The 13540-nt window shown below is 37.8% G+C and overlaps 1 protein-coding gene across 1 annotated transcript; it reads left to right on the forward strand.

Moving 5' to 3' along the window:
• The first annotated feature begins 89 nt into the window (after positions 1-89).
• Positions 90-11912, forward strand: BPNT1 (3'(2'), 5'-bisphosphate nucleotidase 1). The gene is made up of 9 exons (XM_018085095.1): positions 90-281; positions 2984-3108; positions 5692-5796; positions 6078-6185; positions 6685-6733; positions 7710-7801; positions 8775-8972; positions 9829-9934; positions 11282-11912. Exons 2-9 carry the CDS (start codon positions 2992-2994, stop codon positions 11428-11430), a joined length of 924 nt encoding a protein of 307 aa, XP_017940584.1. The 5' UTR covers positions 90-281; positions 2984-2991; the 3' UTR covers positions 11431-11912.
• Positions 11913-13540: the final 1628 nt, after the last annotated feature.

Genomic DNA, 13540 nt, shown 5'->3' on the forward strand with positions numbered 1-13540 from the left:
CGGGACACACCGCGCAGGAGGGCGGGAGGGCGGCGACTCGGGGCTCCAGAGGGGCCGGGCCAGCGCTCCGGGCCCGCCCGGAGCCGGAAGATTTGGGGCGTTCCCAGGTGTTCCTGTGAGGGCGGCGGGTTCTTTCCGAAGGAGCCGGCGCGGAGGCCGCGTTGCGGGGCCGGGACTTGGGTCCGTCCTTGGCAAGGCGGGGGTCGGGAAGCTTGGAGCGCCCCGCGCGCTGCTGGAGAGCGGCGACGGAGGAGGTCCAGGGAAAAGCGAGACTGGAGACGGTGAGTTGGCTGCTGCACTAGCAGAGCTGCTCCTGCCACCCACGACCACCCGTGGGGCTGAGATAGCAATATCAACAAATCCGTTATGTGTGCTTCGATAAATTAATTGTAGCCAGCCTGTAATACTTACTGACATCAAAATTGAAAAGTGGAAGAGAAGCTGGAGAACTCATTTATTTTGATAGCTAGCAAATCAGGCTGATTTGTTGAGGCCATTCAATAATTTGGTTGCTAGGCCAGGAGAAGGGAGGGATAGTCTTTGGAGGACAAGGTGTGTTTTGACAATTATACGCAAATTTAACTTGAGGGACAGTTGCTGTGCAGTCTTTGTACATTGTACAGTTTTCTAGGAGTTGAACTATTTCTGTCCAAAGCAAGCAATATATTCTTGAATGTCTTGTGGAAGTATACATTAACATTGCCCTCATCAGAAAGAATGTGCCATGAACTAAAAAGTCAACTAGGTAATTTGAGATCAAAAAGCTACAGAGGTGAAAAACTTACAGTCAACTAGCATGCACACTTATCTAACCAAAAAGGTCCAACACACCAGAAGATGTGCCATGCAGGAGATGCAGCCCTGTAAAAATTTAAGACACCTTTTGCAGTAATAACATACTTTGCAATTCAATAATTAGTTACTTTGTATTGCTGAGGAGGGAATGTTGAACCTCCCATTTCAGTTTCTTTTAATAGATCTTTTTTTTTCATAAAAATATTTTAACTTTTAAGGTTTGCCTAGAGATTTCAGGTTCACCACAGAAAGTATATTTGTTTGCCTTAGGAATGGCCAAGAAAAATGTGCCCAAGAAACATCTTGGGTCAAGCTTCAAGAGTGTAAGATGGTATTCTGTATTGCTTTCTGAGTCTTTTGAAACTTTATGCAAATGTTAAATAAATCCAGCCTTTAAAACAATTAAGTTTTAATCTCATTTTATGAAGCAGGATCAAATGTACAGTAAAAAGTCAAATGACTAATGAGAAGCTGAGCCTAAAATGTTAATTATCTTCTTCTGAGCTCAATTCTTTAATCCAAACATCCCATCTAATATGCTATTTTATTTCTCAGAAATACTCATATTCCAAATAGTATGGATTGAACTACATTCCATTTTTCTTCCTGGTAGCTTCTTTCACATGATGATATAGACTTAAAATAGTGTCTCTCTGCTTATGTGCTATGACACGTATTTGCTCTACAACTTCCAACTGTTTGGGAGCAGCTTTTTGCCACAGGTGGCATTTCCAAAATTTCCTCTGTAACCATTGCCACCAGGCCAAGATAGCCCAGCTGTGCACTTTGGGTATGGACCTTGGCTATTCTACAGAACTCCAGAGCACTTTGCTCCCATCCTGGAGCAGTAAATAATAATTAACATTAGCAACTGTGCTTTTTGAGTGTACTTACACAATCACTCTACTCCTTTGGCTTCAGAGACCTTCTGACTTTAGAGATAGAGGTACAATGCTTCTAAAGTGCTCAAGAAGTTCTTAAATCAGCTAAATTTGGGATTTTGATACCTCTGACATTGCTTTAGCTGTGAACAGCCATGAACTTGGTTTCTCAAGGAAGAAAGGAAAGGTGGTACGTAATGACCTGTTGCCACTTACGCAGTGCTTGCTGTAATTGCTGCAAATACTGATTGTGATATTGGTGAAATGATTGTTATATTACACTTCCCAGGTAATATATCTTCTGTGTGGTGATTAGTGAGTTCCTCTATGTTTTGTTTGGTTCTGTGCTCAAGTGTTTGCTTGGAAGTGTGTCACACATGTGAGCCCCACCCAAAAAACATGTTATCTACACAGATGGAAAAAACTGATAAGAAAACATAAAAGGCAATTAGCTTTGTATTTTGAAGAATACAGTGTAGTTATCCATACATTTTTTTCCTGGGGCACAAAACAAGCTGGGAGGAATGCTAGCCTTTCCAAGAGTGATAGTTACTCTTCAGTTTGGGAACTGAAGGCACACTGGTGTGTGCTGGGGAACAGATGTAGAAGACAACATGATAGGGAGAATGACAGGTCATGCAGTACTGAGGGAGGAAGAAAGATGTAAATAGATTTCCTTAGAGAAATCAGGAGAAGTTAAAGAAATACAGAAAGAATGGTAAAATTCAACGAACAGACTTTCACATACAAGTTTGTAGTATCTGCATATCACTAACCTATTTTTTTGTCCACAATTAGGCCATCTACAAAAGCCTATATATTTTATATTTAAACAAAGGAAAATAATAGGTGAAGTTGCTCATGTCATCCTCTCTGGCAGCCTTGTGCTTGAATCTGGGCACAAACCATCGCTGTATATTCAGTTCTGAGAAAACGAACTTATGTTCAAAATGTACAAAAAATGAGTAAGGTGTGTTGACTGTGCTTTTTCTTAATATTTATGATAGAGTTTCTGCTGCTGTTCTTTTTAATGTCAGATTTTATTTTAGTGAGAACTAGGTTCACTATCAGACAGAACATGGATATTTGCAAAATCTTGTTTAAAATAGCTTTATATCCCTGTGTTTGTTAATTGCATTTTTAAAAAAGCCAAAGCTCACTTTGTTACTACTCACACTGGCAGTTACCTGCTTTCCCCTTTCTTGTCAGTTTAAGCTGTATCTTTTTGGAATGTTATGTAAAATATTTTACTTTTTGTCTTCTGGTGAAGAGAGGAATGTACAAGTTTGCTCTTTGTTTCTTTTCAGCCCCCAGGATGGCCTCCCCAGCTCTGCTCATGCGTGTGGTCGCCTCTGCGTATTCTGTGGCGGAAAAAGCTGCAACAATTGTTAGAAATGTAATGTCTACAGGAGACCTGGGGATAGTGGAGAAGGTATTGCTTTTACTTTGTTCCAATTTCTCTTGTTAATGCTGAGTTAGGTACAGGTCAAAGTGGTATTTTTGAAAATCAGCAACTGGGGAAGGGAATACAGTCCTCACCCCTCTGAGACAAGAAATATTCCTTGTTAAAGGATTAGAAGAGCACTAGAGAAGTGTCTTTTGACCAGCATTTCTAAAGAATGTTCAGACACTTAAAAGAAACACCATAATTTTGTCCTGATTTCCCTCACAAAACACAAGCTCTGGATAGCACGTCAAAATTCATAATAATGCATATTTCCTGTTAGTTTCTATACCTACGTTCTAACACCTTAGTACAGCATAAAATACTGTGCCCTTGATGAATTTTGGATTAGAATAAATCAGTGTTTATTTCCTAAAACAAAGAAGAACCTTAGATTTTATCGTAAATCACAGTTTCCAAAATGAAATCAGAGCTTCAAATTTAATTCTAACTAGAAAAAAGAAATTAAATTACAATCATCTACATGAAGTTCTTAATTTGCTGTAAATTAGTAAGTTGCACTGATGAGCCAAGATCTTTGTTTTGATTACAGTACTAGAATAGATGGAATTAACTTCTGAAGTTTATTCTAGATTTACAGGTATGTCACAAGATTATGGACTTGATTAAATATCTTTATTAGTTTTGGTCTTTGCATTGAAGTAATTGCTGATATTTACGTTATTCAAACGTGATCAAAACGAACAGGTGATATTGGTTCTAAATGAGACGTTATATATACTTTTAATTTTTTTTAAATGAATACTACACACAGAAAATTAGATCAAAAACAATGACCAACAGAAGAGGTTCCTGTTTGAGAGACTAGAGATCTTGAAACTCCTGCAAGCTTCTTGCCAAAGGTGGCTGCTGAAGAAAGAGGAAGAATGCAAGAGAGAGAACCTGTATGTGCCTTTGCTTTGCAGTTTGGAGGGAAGAGATGCACAACAGAGAGTGCTGCTTCTCATCACTCATCCTCTTTCTGCAGCCAGCAAACATCAAAAACAATTCCAACTGGCCCTATTGGAAGCTTTAGAACATCTAGGAAGGCAATGTTCCACCTTTTCCCTCAACACAGTGACCTCCCATCCATTTATCTAGTGAGGAAAACAGTTCAAGGACAGCTGAATTTTTAGCTAGCTCCTCTCCTTCCTTTCCTTAATATCCAGATTTTTTTTTCCCTCAGTCAGCTTTAAGCTCTATATTTATATTGCTTCTCTTTGTAGCACTTGCACTTTTTTTCCCCCCCAGTTAGTAGGTAGACACCTTGTCCAGCCATTGTCACATTACTGATGGCTCTTTTGAAGAACTACTTTTTCCTGGTTTATTAGGTTGATGTCCTGGAATGAAGGACATTCTCTGCAGTAAACCTGGTCTTTCCGAGTCTAAGCTCAGGACCAATTTCAATCAAATTTATTAGGGGATGAGAAGGAAATGTCAAAGCAAAATATCAAATTTTGCAAAAATTAGCAATTGGGTAATGGACAGACTAGGATTTGAGTATGCAAAAATTAACCCATAACATGATTCCAAACAGAATATTCCATTCCTATGGCTAACTTCCATAGCTGGATAAAACACTTTTCATGTTGTCAGCAAATAAGATACAAGCAGATAAAATAAAACTTTTGTTTGATTCAATTAAGATGCAAATCTTGGATGAACTTTGTCTTTCTTGATGCCAGTGCTAACAAAACTATTTCTTATTAGGATGCTATCTCTGGACCTAAAAGGCTTCTCCATTCATGGATACATGAAGATTAAGGCGAAAAATTGTTAATAAATGACCTACTTTCACTATATAGCAGATTATCAATATTTAAGAAATTAGTGTAACCCACGTGGCAACGTGTTTGGCTATGTCATATCTTTTGGGAAGGCTGGCACTCATTGTTTTATATCATCTTGAGACACCAAATCCACTGTTTCTTCTCAAGTATTTTTTGATGGAAAAAATGTATGGATGTTACTGACCAGCTAAATTTCCCTGGTTATCTTCTGGCCTTCCGTGGTCTTTTTGTGCTAGACTAAGGAACCAGTCACTAATTAGAGGTTTATACATCATAATTGTTTCTGTTACATTTTTTTAAACAAACTAGATTAATTGGACCTTTAAATGACCTTTAATTAACACTTCCCCTATATTTCTCCTCTTTCCTAATTTTCCACGTCCATCCAGTGAGCCTTAGAATAATGATTTTTTCCCATTAACATCTTCATTTTTACCTTTCCCTCTTCATATGTTGTATCTGGGTTCGTACTTGCATTGATTCATTCTGTACATAGGGTAGTATTTGCACAAATACACAGTGAGTACAATTGCATGAGAAGAACACAGCAGTAAATGTTGTTCTAATGTCATACCAGTCTGTCTTAGCTCTGGGGTACACAGGAAAACTCTGCTTCTTGCAAATTTTAGCCTGCCTCTCACAAAAATCACTTACTAGGTTGACGATTAATCAAATAAAACTTCTTTTTCATTACAAGGTAGATATTCAGAGTGCTGTATGGGCTACTGTGCTGGTATGGTGTATTTTTTTCATACACAAATTCGTATCCATCCTTGGACAGGCTGGACCCACTGACTTGCAGACCAAAGCTGACCGACTTGTACAAATGAGCATTTGTGCTTCCCTGGCACGGAAGTTTCCCAAGGTGACAATCATAGGAGAAGAAGTAAGTACCTGGTTTATTTCATGCTAACAGTATGTATTTCACTAAGTGTTAGTATTTCATACTAACAGTTTATCTTGCTCTCAGTTGCACTGGAATTTACTTTGGCAGGGTTTAGGAAACCTTCTGTTTTAATTAAAAACAACCCAAACAAACAAATTTCCATCCTATTTCACCTTTTCAATTCATTAGCTTTGTCAAGCTGCAAGCAAATACACAGTTCTAAAGCAAATTGAGGTGAGTGCAACACCTTTCTTTAATAATTCTAAGAATTCTTTTGTTAGGATCTGCCCACTGATGATGTAACTGAGGAATTAATTGAAGATGGGCACTGTGAAGAAATACTGAAGAAACCTTGTCCTGCTCAGTACACAGGAATTAAAGAGGAAGAGGTAATATGATAGTTACTCATATGTTACTGATTTTAGCTAAGAGTGTGTTAATAAAAAAGGTTGTTTCAATGTTGTCAATGTTTCTTTTTCATTTGAAAACTGAAACGTAGTTATGAGAATCACATCTCCAGAACTGGAAATGCTGCATGTCCCTTTGTACAGTAATGGGAAATAGAAATTTGCTTCTTACAGTTTGTGATTCCAATTCATTTGGAAAGAATCTAGTTTGGACATAATGAAGTAATCTCATTTCCATGTCCAAACTAGATTCTTTCCAATTAAGAGATTTGCTGAGACATTCTTGTCAATTTTTAAGCTTTTCTTTTTGGTGTAAAATACTATAATAGGCTTCAGTCATATAATAATGTTAAAACTTTGGATGTCTTTATTTCCTTACTGCCATAAAGAAATAAAAGCACTAAAGTAAGATATATACTTTGCGTGGTAATTGACATGATTTGTATTTGTTAATTTTATCCTTACTTTTTAATTCTTAAAGCTTGTAATATGGGTTGATCCCCTGGATGGAACCAAGGAGTACACTGAAGGTTGGATTCTCTTTTATTTCTGCTGATTAAAAAAATAGCAATGCAATAAAGTAGCATATACATGTAGATAATTTTATCATAGCAGTTACAACATCGTTTCATAAGGCTGATGTTTCTGTGCTTTCTGAGCACTATAGAATTTTTTTAATCCTTCCATTCAGTTCTAACCAGGACTGAATATTTCTGATGGGCTACTGAGTGGTTATCATTTCAGGGTGCAAAGAGCTGCTTTTGACTCCTGGCAGGTTAAGTTTTTAGTTAAATTTACAATTTTGCAAATACTTTGAATTGAAGGACTAAATCTCCCCTTCACACAGGAATATGCTGAATTTTATGTCATCCTCCTCTTCAAACAATCCAAATGCCACAGCTGTATTTGTAGCCTTTTCAAAATGAAACAGACATCTTCCCACAAATCACAGTTCTTCACTTATGGGAAGAAACTGTTTTCGGCAAAGCCTAATTTGTCTCCATAGAAATAGACCTTAAAATGAAAGGGAAAAAATCCCCCAACCCCTAAAAACCAGTAGGATGAAACCTCACTCTAGCCTCCTACTGCAACCTTTAGTTGACTAATGTGAAATTTTTTAGGCAGAGTTTTTTCCCCTTTTCAGCTAAAGAGATATACAACTGCCAACAAGTTGCTGGTTTCGAAAATCACTAAAGAATTCCCACCACAGTTATAGAAAAATGTCATCATAGACTGCTATTTAGTTGCAACTTTAAACTTCTTTCTCATTATATGATAATTATAAGGTAGTTCTATTAAGAGAACTCTATCTGGGACATTTTTTAGACCTCAAGACTAAATTACTAAAAAAATCAACCAACTTATTACACCTGAAAGTTGTGATTAGTATTGTAATTTTTAAGATACCACCCTGTACATCAATTTGTGGACTTTTGCTGGAAGTTTATTTTTTTATATATACTTTGTCTTTTTAAACATAACTACATTCATAATATTTCTGTACAGGTCTCCTTGACCACGTAACGGTTCTTATTGGAATTGCGTATGGAGGCAAAGCAATAGCAGGCGTTATTAACCAGCCATATTACAACTATGAGGTATTAAATTGTTGGTTTATTTAAAAGCATTAGGTGGTTTCTAACTGTTCCTTCTAAGCCATTTCAGTTAGCACACTTTCAACTCAAAAAATGGCGTGTAGTTGAGTTAAAGTTGTCATATAAAGTGTTGGGTTTTTTCTTAAATATATACAATTTTAAATGTTGGTTTCCAGGAACTGAATGTCAGAGACCTACTTAACAGCCATACTGAATCCTAAGGCTTGTGCAATCCACTAATACAGTATATATTGCATACATGCTGTACATGCTACTACAGTATATGTAAAGTACATACTATAAAACAAGTACAGATCACTGGTTTTGCAGTCTTTGCTAGAAATTTTTTAGCAGTCGGTCCATTTGTGATGTGTCATAACTGCTATAAAACTGCAGCCCTAAATAAACCAAGCTGACAGCTGGGTTAGAGTGTATCATGCCAGGTCTCAGATGTTAAGTACAAGATGGCCAGCCTACTGGTATTTACACATTTGGAGATTATTTCAGTATTATCCAGTGGGAGAGGGGAAGCTCATGATGCAGCTTGATTAATTTAACTTACTGGAGTTTAAAGAAAAAGGTCTTGAGCAGATGTAATGCCTATCATGTTCTATGTGGTATGTATCACAAAATATTTAAGATTACAAGATATTTTCAGTTGCAGATTGTGCCCGAAGTACAGAAATACACAAATATTAATCTGTCAGTCACTGGAGTTAGGATGTAATGCACCAGCATAACCTCACAGATAAGAAAAGGGTAAATGATGTTATTGCCCTAGAGGGAAAGAGAGCCAGTTTCTCACTCCAGGCTCTAAAGCAGGTTTTTTTAAGTGTCATTGTTTAAGTATATAACCCAGTGTTAATACTATACTCCCTGAAATGCAAAGATGCCTCTAGGTATTCCTTTCGCTTTGTGGTCTAAATGCTGATCACTGTGAATAACCATCACCTGGACCTGTGTACCTTTCTTGCAGGCAGGAGCTGGTGCTGTGTTGGGCAGGACAATCTGGGGAGTCCTGGGCATAGGTGCCTTTGGATTTCAGCTCACAGAAGCACCTGCTGGCAAACACATCATCGTTACCACCCGTTCCCACAGCAGTGCCCTGGTAAATGAGTGCATCAGTGCCTTGAACCCAGACACCGTCATCAGAGCTGGAGGAGCAGGAAACAAGGTATGAAAACTCAAAATCTCCTGTTTTTACTGGGAAGTGGCACCTTTGAAAAAAAAAAAAGAGACTTTTTACAGAAATCATTTGCTTACTTGCATGAATGTACAGGAGACTTCCTTCTCTTTCCCCAGCACAACTCCTTCTAGCATTCAGTCTGCTGTGAGGTAGACAGAATTTGTGCAGGTGTATCTGTAACAGTGGCTGTGCTGGTCATGGCTGAGGTCTGTCTTCCCCAGTATTCTGTTTCTAGGGGTGAAAATAAAAAGTTGTAAGACCGGGATGACTAAATGGGAATTCAATTTAATCACAATTATTAGTCATGTCCTCCAGTTCATGTTAATACAGTTTTTGTTCCAACTATCTAGCAGCACATATGAAAGGATAAAAATACAAGCACACAGTGGTATTTTTTGCAAAACTTGTCTGCATACTCTTTTACCACCAGTTTTAAAGCTTCATTATGTCATAGCTGTCAAAAACAGACCCTCTGATCTCTCTTCTCCAAGAAGAGAGATGTGCAAGACCCAAAATGGCACTAACACAACAAGTAGACAGTTTCCACTTAATTTTTTTAGTACTTGCACAAGAAGGGAATTTGTTTCTGAAATTAAGAGCAGATTTTCATCCTATAGAGTGTATTTACAACAATCAAAAATATTGAATTGAGTATGGTAACTCAGTATAGCTTTCCAAATCTTAATACAATTTCTGGTAATATCAAAGGAAATGGCTGATGTTCCTTTTCTGACTGTAAGTACATAGAATAAGTGGATTTAAACCCTGTTTCCTGGTGTTATTTCTACCTGTTTCTAAATGCCTAGATCCTTTGCAATGATTGCTATGCTCTATTCATAATTAGGTCATTCAACTTATAGAAGGCAAGGCATCTGCTTATGTATTTGCCAGCCCTGGGTGCAAGAAATGGGATACGTGTGCACCTGAAGCTATTCTACATGCTGTGGGAGGTAAGTTAATAGCATTCAAAATTCCAAGATAAGTGAAATTGCATCAATTTTAAGTTATTTATACTTTTCACAGGAAAAAAAAGAATTCCAAACATGTTTTTTGAAAGAAAAATGACAATATGTATGTATTTTTTAATAGTTATGACTCACTAGGAGCTTTGAGCCCTCTGAAATCAACAGTAATGCCAATGGGTCAAGCACATTATGCTCTGAAAAGCATGACATGATCTCTTTTGCTCTGGACTAATAGAGTCAACAACTATCAAATAATCAACAAAGCCAATTCCAAAATTTTGAGTATATTAATTTTAATATTTTCAAAACAAATGGCTTTTTTTTTCCTGTTGGCTACTATCTCACAGTAAAATCCTGCTGCCCTACTAACTGGATATAGTAGTTTATTATTAGTAACATATTATGTAATATGTGGACATTGAATCATTCAAAACAACAAAAATAGGTCAAATCATGTTGTTCCTCAGATATACAAACTCCAAAATTGAGTAAAATTAGTGGCCTCCAGACAATATAAGCCACTTCGCCTATCTAGGTGTAAGGGGTTGAGAAGCTATGAAAAGTCTCACTGGCAAAGATTTGAAGTATATTATTATTTTTTTTCTGCTGTTCACATTGATAGACCTTTTACTGCTATGTGCTAAAATTACGAGGTTTTATCTCCTCAATTCTGTCAAGCAATGGTAACAGGCTTCATAATGGCACTAATTTACTCTATTTAACTACAACTATTTAACTCTGCAGCCTCTGGAGTTGATAACTGGGATAGCTTTACACAGGTTAGCTCAAGCACAAAGCAGCTCAACCAGTCTGGAGCAGCACAGTGCTGTATTTAGCCTCCTTGTTAAGCAGGTATCTCCTGGTTAAAATTTGGTGTGAAGATCTCCATTGTTCTTTCTAACTGGTTTCCAGAAACTCATTCAAAACCAACTGGTGTGTTTCTATATTATGTTAAGTTGTATAGACTTGCCCTGGCTTTTACTTGAACTGAGGATTTTTCTTTCCTTCTTGTCAATGGCCAATGTAAAAGCTAGTCAGGAAGCGTTTTAAGTAATCCATGAGAGAAAAATATTGTTTTCCTTTTTCTGAGACACAAGGAATTTAAGTATCGTTGAAAAAAAGAAATAAAACCACTAGTTATTTGATTTCAGTCAATAAAAAACCTGTTGTGGTTAAACTGGAAGCAAAGACACTTCAAATCCGAAGACAGGTGTGTGTTCACCAAGGACTGCTTCTTTAGTTATATCACTTGAACTAATAAATTCTCTCTTCCCAACTCTTTTTTGCTGGAATATATTTTTTCTTTCTTTTCTTTTTTTTTTTTTTTTGCAGGCAAGATAACTGATATCCGTGGAAATTCATTTCAGTATAACAAGGAAGTGAAACACATGAATTCAGCTGGGGTCCTCGCCACTTTGAGAAATTATGACTATTATGCCAGTCGTATTCCTAACACTGTGAAAGAGTCTCTAGTGCCTTAAAGCAGGGAAGCATCTTCACTTGGCCTGGAAGGCTGAGAAAGTGAACTTGGGGAAAAAGAAAGAAAGAAGATAACTGAGCTTGAAATCTTGTTTTATAGAATCTGAACTGAATTCTTTTATTAAGGTGTTCAGTAATTTCAAAATTACACGGAATCCGTAAGTAAATGTTGGATCAGATTGTTTTGCTGTTTTTAGCAGGCAACTTTAAAATGGTCACATTTCTTCAATAGCTATATTCTGTATTCACTGGGAGTTTTCATTCTTCATGACTGTGCATGATATACTGTAAATCATAACACTGCAGACCAAAAATCATCTAAAAATTCTGGGCACAAAATCACATTAGTCATTCACCTGATCTTGCTCAATGTTTTTTGTTGTATGTAGCCAATACAGGTTATTGTGTTAAATACAAATGGACTAAGGATTTGCCTGGATGGATTAGCTCATTTGTTATAAAGTTGCCAGTTTGATTCTTAGAAGTGAATCTTTGAATTTTTCAATCTGCACTCAGTTTTGGGATGGCTGAAATTGTTATTTGTGGTGGGTTGGGTTGTCTGAGTTTTGCAGGAGGCAGGACACAGTCCATCTAGGCCTTCACCATCCCAAATAGGGGTTCCTGGGTCATTGGATCCATTGAGCGTCAGTGAAGCGTTAATACAGCAGGATTCAGGACACCTCAGGTGAGGAAAACCCAAGGAAAAGGTGACAGGGGGAGGAGTTCCAAGCACCTCTCTGATTTGAAATGCCCCTGTCAGGGTTTATGCCATTTCAGTCTTTGGGCGCTTTGGGCATCCTAGGTCACTTTGCCATACATGGGGATAACAGAAATTGCAGAACTTAAAATTTGTCATGTCCAAATTTTGAGATAAACAGGTGCCTTTCCAACAGCCCCAGGAGTTGAAGAACCTGACAGTACCGCTTGCCCTCCCTGTGAAACATAGGCATGTTAGGGGAGGAGAAAGAAGAAGGACAATATCACAAAAAATTAACTTAAAAATTAGAGAGCCTGTTTCAGTCAGCTTTCCCATAGGTATGGGTGTTAGAAAAGCAGGAGTCAACTGCTCAGTCCACTTGAACACAAAAGAGAACAAGTATTAAATTACATACGACTAGCTAAAATTGGCAACCTTAGCCAAAACAGGTGAAGTCTCTTCAAGATGAATTTGGAATTCTGGAGTTAGGATCTTGAACCCCTGAGGCCTCTATGCCCTTTGTTTTCTCCAGATTTTGTGCCCCAAGTCTCTTACTCTCAAATTAAGGAGTCTTAGGGCCTCCCTTTCCCTACCAATGTGACGCGCACTGAGGCATGCCATGAAGAGATGCCAGTTTCAACAGACAACACAGAGTTTTGCTTTTCCTTCTGTCCTCAGTGTGGAGAAAAGAGTGGCATATGTCAGGTTCTCAGGCATGTGGTGTCAGGGAAGGTGCCTGAACACAGCTGCTCGCTTACGTAAAGACTGAATCCCTAAGCTCCTCTCCCACGTGGTTTTTTTTGCCATTATCTGTGCTGACACCACAAATGTTAAAGTAGCCTGCAGGCTGCAGTGCACCCTTTCTTCCTCTCTGCCCCTCTTCATCCACACAAAACATCTTTAAACTAGCACTTCAAGGTACAAAAGTTATGTTTTTTTCATACAGAAGAAAATTTCAAATTTCAGTTTTCAGCAGTATGTTCAAGTTACTTCTTTCTCCTTTCATCACACAAGATGTTTAACAACTCTAATTTACTTAAGAGTCCTTAGATTATATCCTTTCCTCACCACAGGATAACATCAATATGACTTCACTGGCTGAAAGCTGGCTCTTTTTCCAGCAAGCAGGAACACCTTGACACCAAAAGATATGAACACAGCAACTCTTGCTAAGGTGTTCCCAATCTCTCCATGTGCACACATGGAACAGGATCTAAGGAAGGTCTTTCCTTAGTGAGGTCATCTTAGCATAACATTTAGATAAATTAGCAAGATTAGGATTTACCTCATTCTATCATGACACTGGATTAAAGCCACATATATAGGAATGATGCATGCTTCTAATCCTTTGATCTAAAGCCTACCTTCCTTCTCTTTCCTCAAGTGCATGACTGGTAAGAGCAGGCAAGACAGAT

The sequence above is a fragment of the Manacus vitellinus genome, unplaced genomic scaffold (assembly GCF_001715985.3).
Source record: "Manacus vitellinus isolate BGI_N305 unplaced genomic scaffold, ASM171598v3 scaffold_8_pilon, whole genome shotgun sequence".
NCBI lineage: Eukaryota > Metazoa > Chordata > Aves > Passeriformes > Pipridae > Manacus > Manacus vitellinus.